This window comes from Ascaphus truei, chromosome 19, assembly GCF_040206685.1.
Source record: "Ascaphus truei isolate aAscTru1 chromosome 19, aAscTru1.hap1, whole genome shotgun sequence".
Lineage (NCBI taxonomy): Eukaryota > Metazoa > Chordata > Amphibia > Anura > Ascaphidae > Ascaphus > Ascaphus truei.
This window is the reverse complement of record NC_134501.1, coordinates 30,840,358-30,858,506: the sequence shown is the minus strand read 5'-3', so window position 1 is coordinate 30,858,506 and position 18,149 is coordinate 30,840,358. Positions and strand designations below refer to the sequence as shown.

Here is an 18,149-nt window from a genome sequence, read left to right as displayed (position 1 = left end):
CCCTGCTTCTCGAGATAGAGGCCCCGTTATGGGGTTCCGTTATCTCCTATGCATTGAAATGTCCCAGTCACGTGACACAGGACATTTACATGCATAGGAGATACCGGCACCCCATAATGGGGCCTGTATCTCGGGAAGCAGGTGTCCCCGGACATAAAATCAATGCAGTTCTGCTCCGTAGACCCCCTGCTCATCTACACTAGTAAAAAAATTTAAATTAAAATATGTAATAACCACCTATACACAACCCACCCCCTGTGCCCATTAATAGACTGTTAGTAATTTTTTTACACATAGGATTAATACCAGCGGGGGTCCTCACGGGTGTCCGCAGGCCCCACAGGGCACCCGGGGGGTTCCCATGGGTGTCTGGGGGCCCTTGGCTGGCCCCGTGCTATGCTCCATGGGCCTCCAGATGGTCCTCGTGGGTGTCCGTGAGCTCCAACAGGGTCCTCGGGTGGTTTCTGTGGGTGTCTGGGTGTCCCCAGGTCATCCCCATGGGTGTCTGGGGGCCCTCTCGTGGTTCCCACGGGTGTCTGTGAGCCTTTGGGTGGTCCCCGCAGGTGTCCGGGGGTCCTCGGCTGGTCCCCGCTGGCCTGCAGTACCATTCCTGTATTTGAAAAAACAAAAACATGGCCTACATTTCAATAAATACACCCCCCCCTACACCAAACACATACAGTACAGTAATGTGCAAAATAACTATTATCCAGATCTGGATAATATATTTTTTGCCCATTATTAAACACAACATTAGCCAGCCAGCAAAAATAAAGTAAATTAAAACTGTTCTGCTTATCCCTGCCAACATGAACGGGATCCTCGTAAGCATTCTGCAGGGCCATGTCCTCCAAAGCAGCATAAATACATAAAAAAATACAATCTAATGGCCCTTAGCCTCTTACTCACCCCTTATCAGTTAATAACCGCTATAGTAATTAAGAAGTTAACCCACCCTCCCCCACTACCCACCCAAGAGGCCTAACCACCCACCCTGGAACCACTATACCCACCCTGTACCCATCGACTCTATCGGGTGCTGAAGTACGTTAATTGTGGGCAGCGCTGTCTCACACACTTGGGTGAGTTGCTACTTGTGGACACCAGGGTGGTTGGGTGCCCAAGGGCCCCTCAGTACTTTGGGGGACAATCTCGCCAGCTGTTGACACGGCGTCGATAGGTACTGGATGCTACGGCCGTGGGTGGCCTAGTTGATGGGACTGTATATTGTTATTATTCTTCTGCATGCAGTAAAACTGTTATTATCAGTGTGTGTTTTATTGAATAGGGTCCTGTAATGGGGTTATCCCACATTGTAGGATCCTGTACAGGTGGAGGCGCTGTCACCTGATGGATCGGGCATACCCAGGCTCCCATCAGCAAAGGCCCAGGCCTCCTGTGAGCCGCAGATAATGCATGATGTACACAGTCACCACTATATCTCCCTGGGGATGGGGGAAAGTGCTATACATAAGCAGAGTAAAAAAATAAAATACACATCATTCTGTGTGGATTCAAATTGCATGAAGCAGGTATTTGACGCGACGCGACCAAAGTGATTTACATTTCTTTATTTTTTGCCGCTGATGGCGCAGATTGAGAAATGTTAGGTCAGTCAGTGCCGGGATCCCAACTCTCATCCGCACGGACACGTACAAACCAAATATAGCCACGAGCTACAAATGCGGTCAGCGGAGGGTCAAGTCCTGACCCCGCACACCATATTGCTAACCCATGATTGACAACTGGACACTTATCGGGAACAGGCTCACCGCTCTTAAACCGGGGAGGGTGAGGGGGGTATTATTAGGGAGTGTTTCTTTAACTGTAGTATTAGTAAATTACTCCAGCCGCTCCTCTTATAGATCCCGATCCAATATGGCAGGGCCAACTCCAGTCGTCAACGGCCACCAACAGGTTGTTTTTCAGGATATCCCTGCTTCAGCACAGGTGGTGCAGGCATTGACTGAGCCACTTATTGAGCCACCCATGCTGACGCAGGGATATCCTTAAAACCTTACCTGTTGGTGGCCCTTGAGGACTGGAGTTGCCCACCCCTGCTATAGGGTGAGAATGCAGGTAAGAAATACACAAGCTTCCAATCATTTTGATGTTTGATTAACAGAACCGAACTGGATTCCATTACTGTGGTGGATCTCTTATCAAGCCTAACTGGATCATCAGTGCCGCTCACTGCCCTGTACGGTGAGTATCTCAAACCTGCCTGGGGATATGTGAGATTAGAACCTTGCGTGACAGGAAATTGCGTGAGTGAAATTGCCCCGAACAGCTGAATTTTTTTCTTCTTATATCTGGGTGTTTTGCACTCACCTCCTTGGGATTTGGGGAGTCCCCCGAAGGATTTACATGACCTGTATACTTTAATCAGCTATTCAATTCTGCAACGAAGTGCATCATTTTTCGGACTCTCTTTTGCTGCTGTAAATCCCTTTGCCTAGAAATCTGTCAACCAGATGCACCAAAGGAGGCTAATCATTAGCACGCCTTTACTTCCATTCACATGAATGCTAAACCTTAGCACCGTTTTGTAGATATGGGCCACAGAGTCTGCAGAAAAACTGTAAGAGAATTTTAATGAAACAGAAAGAATCCCATACAGTAGCATTGAATCAGGGCTGTTTCTTTGTTACAAAGCTGCAGGTGCTGATGTTAGTGTTGCACAGTAACAGAGGGGAGACTTTGCTCTTCCTGGATACCCTTTTATTAATATGGTACTGTAACAGGGGACTTATCCCTGTTCAGTAATGTGCCTTTAATCTAGCAGTGTGGTCGTTAATTACTAAACACCACCTGCCTGATTAGATTGTTTACAAAAAGCCTGCCTTTGAGACAGGAAGTGACTCCTCCTTAGCTCTGACTGAGAGCTGACCTTTGGAGAGACAGAGCAGAGGTTCTTGAGTCCTAGGAGAGACTGACCAAAAGAAACCCCGATCTCTGGAGCTGACCAGTCTTGAGCTCTGCCAGCCACACAGCAGAGCTGATTTCAAGACACAGGGAAAACTACTACACCTGAAGCTGAAACAGGAAGTGAGAAGATTTTCCCTCCAAACCACAAGGAACAGATAAGACTTTTATTTACAAGACTTTCTATATCTGCTTAATTCATGCTATGTGTTTGGGGACTTGGATAAATGCTTGACTAAGGGAGATGTGAATTAATTGAATAGTGTTTTCACTAGAAATACTCCCAAGTGAATGGAAGCTTTGTTCCCCCCCTTGTCTGGATGTTTTCCTGATAAAAAAAGGAAAAGGCACCATAAAGCCTTATTATAATTTCACCTTATAAACGTCTCCCAATTGTGTACCTCTGTGAATGTCCGTCTACATTTGTGTCCGAGGTGGGACAAGATGTGTCTTTGTAGTTAAAAAGGACCGGAGATTTTTATGTGAATTTTTTTTTATGCTTTTTGCCTACAAACAGTCTGAGAAGAAAAAAAAAAACCTCATGCAGCAGAGAATGGAGTTAAAGGGATACACACCACTGAAACCACACTGCACTGAAACTTACAAAAACCCAGAAGAGACTGCTGAAGTAGCTAAACCTTAATTTGCCTATCACAAAGTGTAATATGGTCATTGAAATAGGGGTTTTGCCTTTCAGCCATAGTCAGGGTTCAAGAAGTGAGTCAGCCCTTGAAAAGGGATAGGTGTTTGTTGTTTTCAAAAGTTTCGCTGAAGCAGTGAATACAGATGGTGACCCACGAGTGGTACTGATTTTGCAAATAAAGGTTGCCACACCGCATAGGACTACCAGCTGTGAATGGAGTATATGCAGAAAAGTGTGAAAATTGATACAAGACTGTGCTGAAGCAGGGGAATTTTTAGCAAACAAATGCTGAGTGTAAAATTGCCCCATAAAGGAAAAGGTTTTTCAAAGCCAATTGCTGAGTGTTGAGTCCACTGCAAAGAATGTTTTTTTTTCTGCAAGTAAAAAGGTATGCCTATTATCTTGGGAGCAAAACAGACACCCAAAGTGTGAAGTGTGAATGCCATAATACCCAAAGATGAGACTGAAAATTACTGAACTCAGGCAGAAAACCAAATTCTGTTGCTGAAGCGGAGGGATTCACCTAGCAAGTAAATGGTGTATAGCAAATAGACTTATTTACCTAGCAACTGCACATCTTGTATACCTGATAAAAGGAAATGCATGCACAGTACTGCTGATATTGAAAAAAAAAAAAAAATTACCCAAGAAAGAAAAGTCTACAGAGATGCCTGTGAGAGCTACGACATCTACAAGCAAAATATGCCCATCTGTAGGACTACCACAATTGGGGGTTCTAGCAAATACAGTGGCAACAGCTGCAATAGCGCCCCCTGAGGTCAGGAAGAAAATTACACCTGATAGCCTAAAAATGGAGGACAAGATGCAGCGTTCCTGTAATGAACCCTACCCCACGGAAGAGTGACCCTTCCAGTCCAATAAAGAGGAAGACATCTCTTACGGGAAACCCGAACCGAGTCACACCCACAAAACACCCCAAGAATGGTGGGGGTGCCTGAACTTGGCATGAACAGAAAAGACCGCTCCCTTTGATGACGAATATGATCAGCAGGAGATAGAGCGGGAGCAGTGGATTACCGAATATTTCTGTCAGCTAAAGCAGCTGCAAGAAAAGCCTGGCGTATATAATGAAGCTGCTAAAATTTCAAATGAAGATGGAGACCCCAATATCCCTGAAGGGAAGGTGTCACCCAAATCAAAAAGGCGGAAAAAGAAAAAGAAAAGCAGTTCTTCACTTACCGTGGAAGGAACAGACACGTCCGCAGATCCTGTGGAGGAAAAGAGGGACCGAATTGCCCTGCAGCCTAGAGAAAATTGAGAATTCGTCCCGCGGCTAACCGAATATCCAGAGGGCCCAAGGCAGAAGTCGTGTACCCCAAAGAAGTGTCTGTCCGGTGCCAACAGTGAGGAACCCTCAACCAGTCATCCCAGGGAAGCGGAGCCGGAACCAGTGAGTGACGATCCCTTGACCAGCCCTGAAGACGCCCTGAAAATTGCCAGGCATGATTGCGATCTACTCTGTAAAGAATTAGGAAGAGAGAGAAAAAATAATGCTGAGCTACAGAAGACTGTGCTCTCAATTTACTCTGCGGGCAAGACCAAATTGGACGATCTCAAGACTGAGCTAGATACTGCAAAGGCTACTATTTCCGCCATGGATGAAAAGCAGAGCCAATCTGATAAAATGGTGGCTACGCTAAAGTGGAAGTATGAGGAGGCACTGAAGCAGATGACAGTCTTCCAGCAAGAGGTTCACACTCTTCGTATAGAGCTGAATGCCTCACAACAGGAGGTCAACAGTGTCCGGATAGAAGTGGACATATCTAAGAAAGAGGTTCAGACACTCCGCAGAGCACTTGATGCCTCACATCATGAGACCAACCGCTGCCGCACAGACCTGGAAGTTTCCAGAAAGGAACTACACAGTCTCACTGAGGAGCTAGACATTGTCAAAGAAACTATTGGTAATCTTGATACAGATCTCAAAGTCTCTCAGAAGGAGCTTCAGACCCTCAACCTAGAGAAGGAAGTCTCACGCCAAGTTTGAAGCAGAGCACCGACTGCAGAACCAACTGCAAGGTCTGCGTACACACTTCCAGTATGCTGAAGTGAAGCAGCAAACGCTGCAGGAAGACAAGCTGCAGGCTGCTAAAGAAATTCAAGTGCTGCAGGAACGTCTGAATACCCAGTACGTCCCCACAGAGCAGTATGAGGAGCTAAAGGCCATACTGCATGTCTTCAGAGCATCGTTGGAAGCGGAGCTTCGATACCAGGTGACTCTGTATGAGAGGGAGCGTGAGAAGGCTCAGAAACTGGAGCAAGAGCTGGAGAGACAGAGAGACTGTTCCATTCCCTTGAGTCAGTACCCCAAGGAGAAAACAGACGCAGCGGCAACCTTGACGACAAAAATTACAGAGCTCCAGAATATGAAGGAGACTGATACAGATTCCTCCAATATGGAAAAAGGTATTGGCTCTGCCCAAGCACCAGTATCCCACAGTAACTAATGCCCGTAAGGACAAGGGTACAGTGAGAGTTGGGGACTCAACGCAACTTCAAAACAAAATTACGAAGTTTGAGCCACCAAAGAAAGCACTAGCCAAACCTACAGCTGCCCAACAGGCAACAAACAGAGGTAGGAGTGCAGAATCAAAGCCAGAAGAATCCTTAGCTGAAGAAGCTGAACTGGCGACTCCGTGGTGTGGAGAAGCTTCAGAAAGACCACTTCAAGAGCAGAAAACTCTAAGGGCTAGTCCTAACTGCTCTACAACTGTTGCCATACACTTTGTCTACAAAAAGAGGAGTGCCTGACGCAACAGAAATCTCAAGACCGCGCACGCGATAAAAAGACTTTACGTGGAAAAAGTCCTCCTCGAGCGACTGAGGAGTGCTGATCTCAAGCATCTTCGGGAGGAGACAAAAATCAACTGGGGAAAGGGCTCCAATCCCAGCGGGACAGAGGGTTCTCTTCCTCCATCCACTCTCATTCAAGTCACAGAGATATCTAGAATGAGAGTGGAAGGATGGGCTTTGGCCGTGGTAAGCCCGAGCTTCCCACAAACAGGGGAGGTATGTAACAGGGGACTTATCCCTGTTCAGTAATGTGCCTTTAATCTAGCAGTGTGGTAGATAATTACTAAACACCACCTGCCTGATTAGATTGTTTACAAAAAGCCTGCCTTTGAGACAGGACGTGACTCCTCCTTACCTCTGACTGAGAGCTGACCTTTGGAGAGACAGAGCAGAGGTTCTTGAGTCCCAGGAGAGACTGACCAAAAGAAACCCCGATCTCTGGAGCTGACCAGTCTTGAGCTCTGCCAGCCACACAGCAGAGCCGATTTCAAGACACAGGGAAAACTACTATACCTGAAGCTGAACCAGGAAGTGAGAAGATGTTCCCTCCAAACCACAAGGAACAGATAAGACTTTTATTTACAAGACTTTCTATATCTGCTTAATTCATGCTACTGCTGCGGCACAGTTTATTCGAGCATTTGCCCGTTCTGTGCCGCAGCAGTAGCCTGGCGCGCGCCCGAGTGTGACGGGCGCGCGCCGAAGCAGCGGAAGAGCGCCCTCCGATCGGGGCGCTCTCCCTCCCGCTGCCGGGTCCGCCGGGTCCCCCGGAACCCCCTGCCGCCGTCCCGCAGATCGCGGGACACCAGGGCTCCCTCGGGGAGCCCTGGACGCGCGTGCAGGGGGCGCAGGCTCCCGAAGACGCGTGACCGCGCGTCTATGACGCGCGGCACGCCGAGGGGCGGCCACTAGCAAGCCGGGAAATCTCCCGGCTTGCGGATCTGGCCGCACTGCGATAAAGTGTGTCGCCAGTGTACACTACCGACCAACTTTATTCTTACTTGGCTAGCTCCGCGAATTTCGGAGTATCCCGGTTATCTGCGGTTTTGTGTCGTTTTCTCCCGGGGTATATAGCGTTATATCGCGCCCGTGATTTAAGCATTTTATTCCCGCTGGCTGCAATACTGCAATGCCGTGTAAAAACGCATGGGGGCGTTTGCGAGGTGTTGTCTTTGAAGCCGAGAAATTCATGAATTGCAATGCAGTATATACTGTATAAATACAGTATATACTGTATAACAACAACACCTATAACCCCTAACATACACATACAGTACTGTATATGCACATCAATGATACTATAGGCCGTCCCCTGGCGAGATGTGTTTGCAGCAGAGAGAGAACCGCTGCTCTCTCTGCGCAAACATCGGCACATTAAAAATAATTTAAAATACATTTTTATTCATAGTGTAGATGTGCAGGGGGTCTCCGGAGCTGAACCGCGTTGGTTTCAGGTCCGGGGACCCCCTACTTCCCGAGATACAGCCCCCTTTATGAGGTGCCGGTATCCCTCTGCATTTAAAGGTCCCGATCACGTGACCGCGACATGTAAACAAAGCAGAGGGATACCGGCACCCCATAAAGGGGCCTGTATCTCGGGAAGCAGGGGGTCCCCGGACCTAAAACAAAAACGTTTCTGCTCCGGAGACCCTCTGCACATGTACAGTATAAATAAAACACATATATAAATAAACACTCGTTCCTTACCTTAGCGGTTACTGTATGTGCTATGGTAACGAAGCAGCATTTCTGTATTTTTAATAATATTGTACAGTGAGCAGGGGGTTCCCTGAGCCAGAAATTAATGCTCAGGGGACCCCCTGCTCCTGCACAATATTATTAAAAATACAGAAATGCTGCTTCATTACCATAGCTGATAGCCGCTAAGGCAATGAAGGGGTTAACCCACCGTACCCGCTTTATTGTGGGTAGCGGGGGTGGGTGAAGGGGGTATTTGGCCCTTGGTGTGAGTTTAGGACTTGCGGGGGGGTTGCGAGGCAACTTAACCCCTTCACGGCCGTAGCAGTTAATACCGCTACGGTCATGAAGGGGTTAACCCCTCCCGTTACCCCCCCCGCAAGCCCTAAACAACCATCGTTGGGGCTAATACCCCCTTCACCCACTCCCGCTACCCACAATAAAAAAAACTCACACACAGCAGCCGCCCAAAAAAGAAATAAATAAATCTAAATAAATAAATAAATAAATGAATATAAATAAATACATTTAAAATACATTTTTATTCATGGTGTAGATGTGCAGGGGGTCTCTGGAGCTGAACCGCGTTGGTTTCAGGTCCGGGGACCCCCTGCTCCCCGAGATACAGGCCCCTTTATGAGGTGCCGGTATCCCTCTGCATTTAAAGGTCCCGATCACGTGACCGTGGCCTGTAAACCAAGCAGAGGGATACCGGCACCCCCTAAAGGGGCCTGTATCTCGGGGAGCAGGGGGTCCCCGGACCTAAAACAAAAATGTTTCTGCTCCAGAGACCCTCTGCACATCTACAGTATGAATAAAACACACACATCAATAAAGAATCGTTCTTTACCTTTGCGGCTATATGCTATGATAATGAAGCAGCATTTCTGTATTTTAATAATATTGTACAGTGAGCAGGGGGTTCCCTGAGCCAGAAATTAATGCTCAAGGGACCCCCTGATCCTGCACAATATTATTAAAAATAGAGAAATGCAGCTTCATTACCATAGCTGATAGCCGCTAAGGCAATGAAGGGTTAAGGCAGAATAAACAATAAATACATTAAATACATATTTTTAATGTGTGTGTTAAACCTCCCTGCCTTGACTGTAACCTGTGTAAGACCCCCTCCCCCTATTGTGTGTGTTAAACTTCCCTGCCTTGACTAATCTATGTAAAAAACCCTCCCCCTATTGTGTGTGTTAAACTTCCCTGCCTTGACTGTAATCTATGTAAAAACCCCTCCCCCTATTGTGTCTGCTAAGATTCCCTGCTTTGACTAATCTGTGTAAGCCCCCCTCCCCCTATTGTGTCGGTTAAATCTCCCTGCCTGTGTTTCTGAGTGCAGTGTACTGTATGAAATGTGGGGAGGGGGATCCCGTGTAAATAACCACACCCACACCCACTACCCACTACCCACTACAAAAAAAATTCACACACAGCAGCAGCACAATAAATAAATAAATCTAAATAAATAAATAAATACATGAAGATAAACAAACAAAAAAAATAAATATATATATATATATATATATATATATATATATATATATATATCTCAACAATCCCTATACATATATATATATATATATATATATATATATATATATATATATATATATATATATATATATATATATATATATATATATATATATAGCAAAACACAGGGGGTGCCCAGTGCTACATCCAAATGACAAAACATACATGGTAATAATTACAAGAAATGATGCTTAAGTACTAATAACAATGCTAATGCTAATAATAAAATATTGTTTTTTAGTTAGAAATTTTGGCCAAAACATCATAAGCTTGCACACCAAATCGTCAAGGTAAACCATAATAAGTGCAAGTCCTACACTACACTGCATTTGTTCCCAATACCTCTGTATGAGGGGGAAGAACCATAATAGATTCATTACCTGCAGCAAGATGAGAAAATCCACCATTAAAAAGGGGGGAGGTGACGTGAGCTCTGGGGGAGGTGCCACAACCTCCATACAACTGATTCCAGTCAGAAATTAATTAACACACAAACCCAGCAAGCTCAAACGCCCACACCCACCTAATCTTGACTATATGTAATGCCACATAGAGTGCAACTGGGCTGTGGCACATGAATATAGCAAAACACAGGGGGTGCCCAGTGCTACATCCAAATGACAAAACATACATGGTAATAATTACAAGAAATGATGCTTAAGAACTAATAACAATGCTAATGCTAATAATAAAATATGTTTTTTTAGTTAGAAATTTTGGCCAAAACATCATAAGCTTGCACACCAAATCGTCAAGGTAAACCATAATAAGTGCAAGTCCTACACTACACTGCATTTGTTCCCAATACCTCTGTATGAGGGGGAAGAACCATAATAGATTCATTACCTGCAGCAAGATGAGAAAATCCACCATTAAAAAGGGGGGAGGTGACGTGAGCTCTGGGGGAGGTGCCACAACCTCCATACAACTGATTCCAGTCAGAAATTAATTAACACACAAACCCAGCAAGCTCAAACGCCCACACCCACCTAATCTTGACTATATGTAATGCCACATAGAGTGCAACTGGGCTGTGTATATATATATACAGTGATCGACAAATCACCAAAAAATCTACTCGCCACACAAAAAAATCTACTCGCCACCTAGTACCAAACGTGTGCTGCTTGGGCCAATAGGAGCTCGCCACGATGATAAATCCACTCGCCCGGGGCGAGCAAATGTATAGGTTTGTCGAACACTGTATATATATATATATATTTATATATATATATATATATATATATATATATATATATATATATATATATATATATATATATATACAGTATATACACACACATGATGAACCATACTGTCCTACAAATAACACTTCTCCATACAGACACACCACATTACAATGAATTTCCTTTAATAATCCTAACTGATCTTACAATCTAAATCATCAAATGACAAAGAAAAACCTCACATTCCAATCCATACATTGCATTTACATTGTATTTATGATGCATAAAATCTATGCACCATATACATTCTGCAAATGAATGTGAACATATCATTGCAAGCAAAATACAGATAACTCCAAACAAGTCAACTATTTTAACCAATCAAGTAAACAAAAATCAATATATAAGTACCAACCAGAAAACACAATTTAAAACCAAAGCTAACCCTTACAATACCAAGGATTACATCTATCTAATTGTAAAAAACATTATACTGTACACACATTGAAACATTGCAATAAACATTATTCAGTACAGTACAGTACATCCCCTGTATCTCCCTGCCTTGAGTGTAATCTGTTTAAAGCCCCCTCCCCCTAATGTTTCTGTTAAATCTCCCTGCCTGTATTGCTGTGAGTGCAGTGTATGTAAATATGGGGAGGGGGGGGGGGACCCGATGTGCATACTGTGAGGTCTAACCACCCTCACCCCCTACCCACATACCGTTACCCCCCCCATCCTGGCCATGGCCCCTCTGCTTCTGCAAAACAGACACAAAAATTAAAACATCCAGAGTAATGTCCCCTAACCCCTTAATCACCATAGCGGTTATTAACCGCTACAGTCATTAAGGGGTTAACCCACCCTCACCCACCACTCGGGAGGCCTACATACCCTCCCACACAAACCCCCCCCGTGAGGCCTAATCACCCTCACCCAGTACCCACAAGGGAGGCATACCGTTGGGGAAACACCCCCCCCCCACCCCCAGTACCCACAATAAAAACAACAGTGACCCACAATAAACATCATTCTATTGATTAAATACATTACCCACCCCCTGTGCCCCCCCATAAATACATGATTTATTATTTTACAAACAGGGTTCATAACGCAGCCCCACGCGAGTCCCCGGTGGGCTGGCGGGGCACCTGGACAGACCTACAGGGTACCAGCAGCCCTTTTCAAACAGGTTCTGGAGGCCTGCTGGTGGATCCCGCCAGCACCATGGCCCCCAGGTGGTCTCCTTGGGTCACCGTGGGCCACAATTGGGTCCCCACGGTAGGCCCAAGGATGTCTGGGAGCCCCTGGTCAGGCCCACAGGTGTCTGCGGGGCCTCGGGTGGTTCCCACGGGGGTCTGGGGAACTCACGGGTGCTCACTACAGGTCCGCGGTGCCCCCACAGAAGTGGGACCACACATCATCATCCCCGCACCTACGGGTTGGCGGTGCCCCCACAGAAGTGGGACCACACAGCTTCATCCCCACAGACTACGGGTCGGCGGTGCCCCCACTGAAGTGGGACCACACAGCTTCATCCCCACATGTGTCACCCGTGGAACCACCAGCCTGGTACCCGTGAGATACCCGAGGAAACCACAGGTGGTCTCCAGAGGTCCCACGCGGAACCACGGAACAAACCCTGAATGTAAAAAAAATAAGGGTTAGCTTTGGTTTTAAATTGTGTTTTCTGGTTGGTACTTATATATTGATTTTTGTTTACTTGATTGGTTAAAATAGTTGACTTCTTTGGAGTTATCTGTATTTTGCTTGCAATGATATTGTTCACATTCATTTGCAGAATGTATATGGTGCATAGATTTTATGCATCATAAATACAATGTAAATGCAATGTATGGATTGGAATGTGAGGTTTTTCTTTGTCATTTGATGATTTAGATTGTAAGATCAGTTAGGATTATTAAAGGAAATTCATTGTAATGTAGTGTGTCTGTATGGAGAAGTGTTATTTGTAGGACAGTATGGTTTTGATAACCCTTCTACATTTATTTGTATATTGGTTCATCATGTGTGTGTATATACAGTATATATATGTATAGGGATTGTTATTATATATATATATATACTGTATATATATATATATATATACTGTATATATATACATATATATTTATTTATCTTCATGTATTTATTTATTTATTTAGATTTATTTATTAATTGTGGGGCTGCTGTGCGTGAATTTTTTTTATTGTGGGTAGCGGGTGTGGGTGAAGGGGGTATTTGGCCCTTGGTGTGAGTTTAGGACTTGCGGGGGGGGGTTGCGGGTGCACTTAACCCCTTCACGACCGTAGCAGTTAATACCGCTACGGTCGTGAAGGGGTTAAGTGCACCCGCTACCCCCCGCAAGCCCTAAACAACCACCGTTGGGGCTAATACCCCCTTCACCCACCCCCACTACCCACAATAAAAAAAAATCACACACAGCAGCAGCACAATTAATAAATAAATCTAAATAAATAAATGAATATAAATAAATACATTTAAAATACATTTTCATTCATAGTGTAGATGTGCAGGGGGTCTCCGGAGCTGAACCGCTTTGGTTTTAGGTCTGGGGACCCCCTGCTCCCCGAGATACAGGCCCCTTAAGGGGTGCCGGTATCCCTATGCTTGGTTTACAGGCCGCGGTCACGTGATCGGGACCTTGAAATGCAGAGGGATACCGGCACCCCATAAAGGGGCCTGTTTCTCGGGGAGCAGGGGGTCCCCAGACCTAAAACCAAAGCGGTTCAGCTCCGGAGACCCCCTGCACATCTACACTATGAATGAAAATGTATTTTAAATGTATTTATTTATTTATTTAGATTTTTTTTTTTTTTTTTTGGGCGGCTGCTGTGTGTGAGTTTTTTTTATTGTGGGTAGCGGGAGTGGGTGAAGGGGGTATTAGCCCCAACGATGGTTGTTTAGGGCTTGCGGGTGGGTAGCGGGAGGGGTTAACCCCTTCATGACCGTAGCAGTATTAACTGCTACGGCCGTGAAGGGGTTAAGTGCACCCGCAACCCCCCCGCAAGTCCTAAACTCACACCAAGGGCCAAATACCCCCTTCACCCACCCCCACTACCCACAATAAAGCGGGCACGGTGGGTTAACCCCTTCATTGCCTTAGCGGCTATCAGCTATGGTAATGAAGCAGCATTTCTGTATTTTTAATAATATTGTGCAGGAGCAGGGGGTCCCCTGAGCATTAATTTCTGGCTCAGGGAACCCCCTGCTCACTGTACAATATTATTAAAATACAGAAATGCTGCTTCGTTACCATAGCACATAGCCGCTAAGGTAAGGAACGAGTGTTTATTTATATATGTGTTTTATTTATACTGTACATGTGCAGAGGGTCTCCGGAGCAGAAACGTTTTTGTTTTAGGTCCGGGGACCCCCTGCTTCCCGAGATACAGGCCCCTTTAGGGGGTGCCGGTATCCCTCTGCTTTGTTTACATGTCGCGGTCACGTGTTCGGGACCTTTAAATGCAGAGGGATACCGGCACCTCATAAAGGGGGCTGTATCTCGGGAAGTAGGGGGTCCCCGGACCTGAAACCAACGCGGTTCAGCTCCGGAGACCCCCTGCACATCTACACTATGAATAAAAATGTATTTTAAATTATTTTTAATGTGCCGATGTTTGCGCAGAGAGAGCAGCGGTTCTTTCTCTGCTGCAAACACATCTCGCCAGGGGACGGCCTATAGTATCATTGATGTGCATATACAGTACTGTATGTGTATGTTAGGGGTTATAGGGGTTGTTGTTATACAGTATATATATATATATATATATACATATACATATATATACTGCATTACAATTCATGAATTTATGCCATCTGGCGGATACGCGAAGCATTGCAGCCTAGTAAATCCTGATCCATTATCAATTAACACATCAACCGCGCGTCAGCCGGGCATGCGCCTGGCTGGGAAGGCAAAAGGAGCCCGGCATGCTCCAGGTGAACAGCGTGGCATTCCAGGAACATGCCAGGTAAAAGCCGGTGATTTGTAAGAATAAAAGCTGCCGCAGCAGTATGTGTTTGGGGACTTGGAGAAATGCTTGACTAAGGGAGATGTGAATTAATTGAATAGTGTTTTCACTAGAAATACTCTCAAGTGAATGGAAGCTTTGTTCCCCCCCCTTGTTTGGATGTTTTCCTGATAAAAAAAAGGAAAAGGCACAATAAAGCCTTATTATAATTTCACCTTATAAACATCTCCCAATTGTGTACCTCTGTGAACGTCCGTCTACAGGTACCCTTTAAATGATTCTTTATATCAGGGTGATGACTAGGGAGTCATAGTGATGAACAATACTTGGATTTAGAGACACAGAAAAACATCCCTTTTAGAGTTGGAACACGCCTACTAAAGTCAGGCACAATGGTTTATTGCTGGATCCACAAACAAAACAATATTTGTGGACGTATTAATGTCATAGGAAAATATTTAGAACATAGCTTTTAATAACTCAATAAATAACATTTAATATTGTTCAATATACAAACAAATTGATATATGTAATTTAAAAACAAAACATGGAAGAGGAAACTGTGTGATTACAGGAGCCAGGGATAGGAAATCTCTCTGAATATTGGGTAACCGATGGATAGATATATTTTCTTAGATTGTATTTAATAATGTATTTTTGCCCAATAAATATCAGAGTATATATATATATATATATATACGCGCACACACAAGCGCACACACACACACACACACACACATACACAGCAAAAACAAACTTGAGCACACCTAGTGTATTACCGTAAAAAATACCGTAAAAAATATGTATTTATGGTACATAAACTCAGACAAATGCCCACTCACAAAAATAGCAATAATTTGAGCGTGTATGAGATAATACTCAATCGCCAACCACGCGGTCCTCTCGGTACACCTCAAGATTCCAGTGTTCTCGAACATCGCTTCTCCGCGCTTTGCGGAAGCAGAATTTGCTCCCCTCGGCACCCGGAAGAATGGTCCCTCCGGATACAAATAGTCGAAAATCCGTGCTAGCAAATGCAGAACTGTCAACACTGGATTGTTGGGAGCTCATACACAGCCTCTATGTTGTCTGCTATGCGAGTGTAAGCCACACAATTAAACAACGCCCTACGCGTTTCATCATAACAATGACTTCATCAGGGTTTGGCAGACAACATAGAGGCTATGTATGAGCTATTTAGTTAGGCGTTGTATGATTATTACTGCCTTTCATTACTATGTCCATATACTAGAGGGTATTTAGACTTGCACACTTCAGTATTTACTAGTGCAGCACAGCACATACTGTACCTGTTTAGAGTGAGTCACTATCAGTGCGGAAGTTCCTGGCTTTTTAATTTTTTTGTATTGTCCTTTTAAAGAAGTGAAATAAATTTGTTATATTTTGGTACAACATTTTGTAATAATTCGGTACACCCGAGTGCTTATATGGGATACTTTTCTGTTTTTCTGCTTATAATATCTATGATCCTGTAGCACCGCTGGCAAAACATATACCTTTATTATTAGCCAGTTTATCAGGGTACCTCTATTATCTGAAGTGTATGCAGTGTCTATCTCCCCCCTTCTCACACATACACACACACAAACACGATCGTGCGACGTGCGTGCGTGCGTCAACTGTAAATATTCCTGTATATTCATTTGCATGTCTTAGACAGGTCTGCAACCCTGTCTTTCACCATTATCACCCAGCACACAGCACTTCCACTGCAGCAAGGGATTCTGGGAAATGACATGCAAATGAGCACACAGTGCCACCTTTTATCTCAAACTCACATTACATGAGCAACCCTTAGCCAATGCATGCTGCTTTAGACACAGCTTTTAAGCAAGGGCTTGGGAGATGCAAAGCCAGTAAACACACTCACAGACATGTTTCAACCTTGATGGGTATCATCAGTGTGAGGTTGGTTGCTGGCATTTGCTCAAATGAGATAAGAGTCGGTAATCACCACATATAAAGCTGCAGTTCAGTCTTTTTTTTTTTATTATTATTTTTTTTACTTTAATAGTTTCATGTGGGCAATCTCTACTTAACTAAAGAACTGTATAGCTGCCGGTCAATTCGTTCTCCGTGTATTGATCGGCAACATTTGGTGACATAATTAGTGAAGGGATCTGTTTTTTTTTCTGCTTCTGTCAGTCAGTGGAAGCTCATGAATATTCATGAGTCTCCCAGTGACGTGTGCTCCCTCCCGATCTGCTGCTATGTGGTGTCCCCCTTCTTCCCCGATCATCGTGCCTGCCTCCCTGCCTGTGCGGGAGATGGAGTGGGGTTGTGCTGCCCCGGTAGGGGGGGAGGGTTGCAGCCAGGTGGTGTGTGTGTGTGAGAGATATTATATATATATATATATATATATATATATATATATATATATATATATATATATATATAAAGTGTTCGACAATTAATGATATCCACACGCCCGTGTCGTGTGGATTTAGGCCACTGGCGAGGGGATTTAGGCCGCTGCTGCGACTCTATGAATTTCCCCTGCTTGAGCCATTTTTTTTTTTTTTAATAATTAAGTAATCCCTCTCTCTGATTGGCCTGCCGCGAGGAAGAGGCAACCCCCACCCCACCCCGCTTGCTGCCCAGGGCTGGATGACAAGGTAGGCACTTCCCCTCCGTCCACGCTCCTTTGGCACCCGCGCGGGCAGGGGTAATAGGAGCGGGGAAGAAGGGAAGCAGTCTGGGCGTGAGGGGGGTGCGCGCGCATGCGCCGGAGGGGGGGGGGTGCGCGCGCACGCGCTGCAGGGGGGGGTGGCACGTGGAGTTCCCAGCCATGTTTCCAATCCGGGAGGTTGGTGTGGCCGTGCGGCTGTTCCCTGCTCACCACCGATCCCACCGTTGCAACTAATGCCCGACCTCCCACTGACACCCCTCCTGGCTGCAGCCTGGACGCATGCGCGGCTTGCCACGTTTCCCATCGGAGAGGTTGGCGGCCGTGCGTCTGTCCGACTGGCCCCCCCCGATCCTCCCGCTGGCCCCCAATCCTCCTGCTGCCCCCCGATCCTCCCGCTGGCCCCCCCGATCCTCCTGCTGGCCCCCAGATCGACCCGCTGCCCCCCCGATCCTCCGCTGGCCCCCAGATCGACCCGCTGCCCCCCCAATCCTCCCGCTGGCCACCCGATCCTCCCACTGGCACCTCGACCCCCCGCTGGCCCCCCGATCCTCCCGCTGGCACCTCGACCCCCCCCGCTGGCCCCCCGATCCTCCCGCTGTCCCCTAAATCCTCCCACTGGCCCCCCGATCCTCCTGCTGGCACCTTGACCCCCCCTCTGGCCCCCCGATCCTCCCACTGGCCCCCCGATCCTCCCG

General features: G+C 45.8%; 1 protein-coding gene across 1 annotated transcript in view; it reads left to right on the top strand.

The window, feature by feature from the left end:
* LOC142470124 (chymotrypsinogen 2-like) overlaps positions 1–18,149 on the top strand; it is a 113,403-nt gene that overhangs the window by 26,267 nt on the left and 68,987 nt on the right. Inside the window, exon 4 of the mRNA XM_075577071.1 lies at positions 2,126–2,205. Coding sequence (XP_075433186.1) covers positions 2,126–2,205 — 80 coding nt within the window. The remainder of the gene's footprint in view (positions 1–2,125; positions 2,206–18,149) is intronic.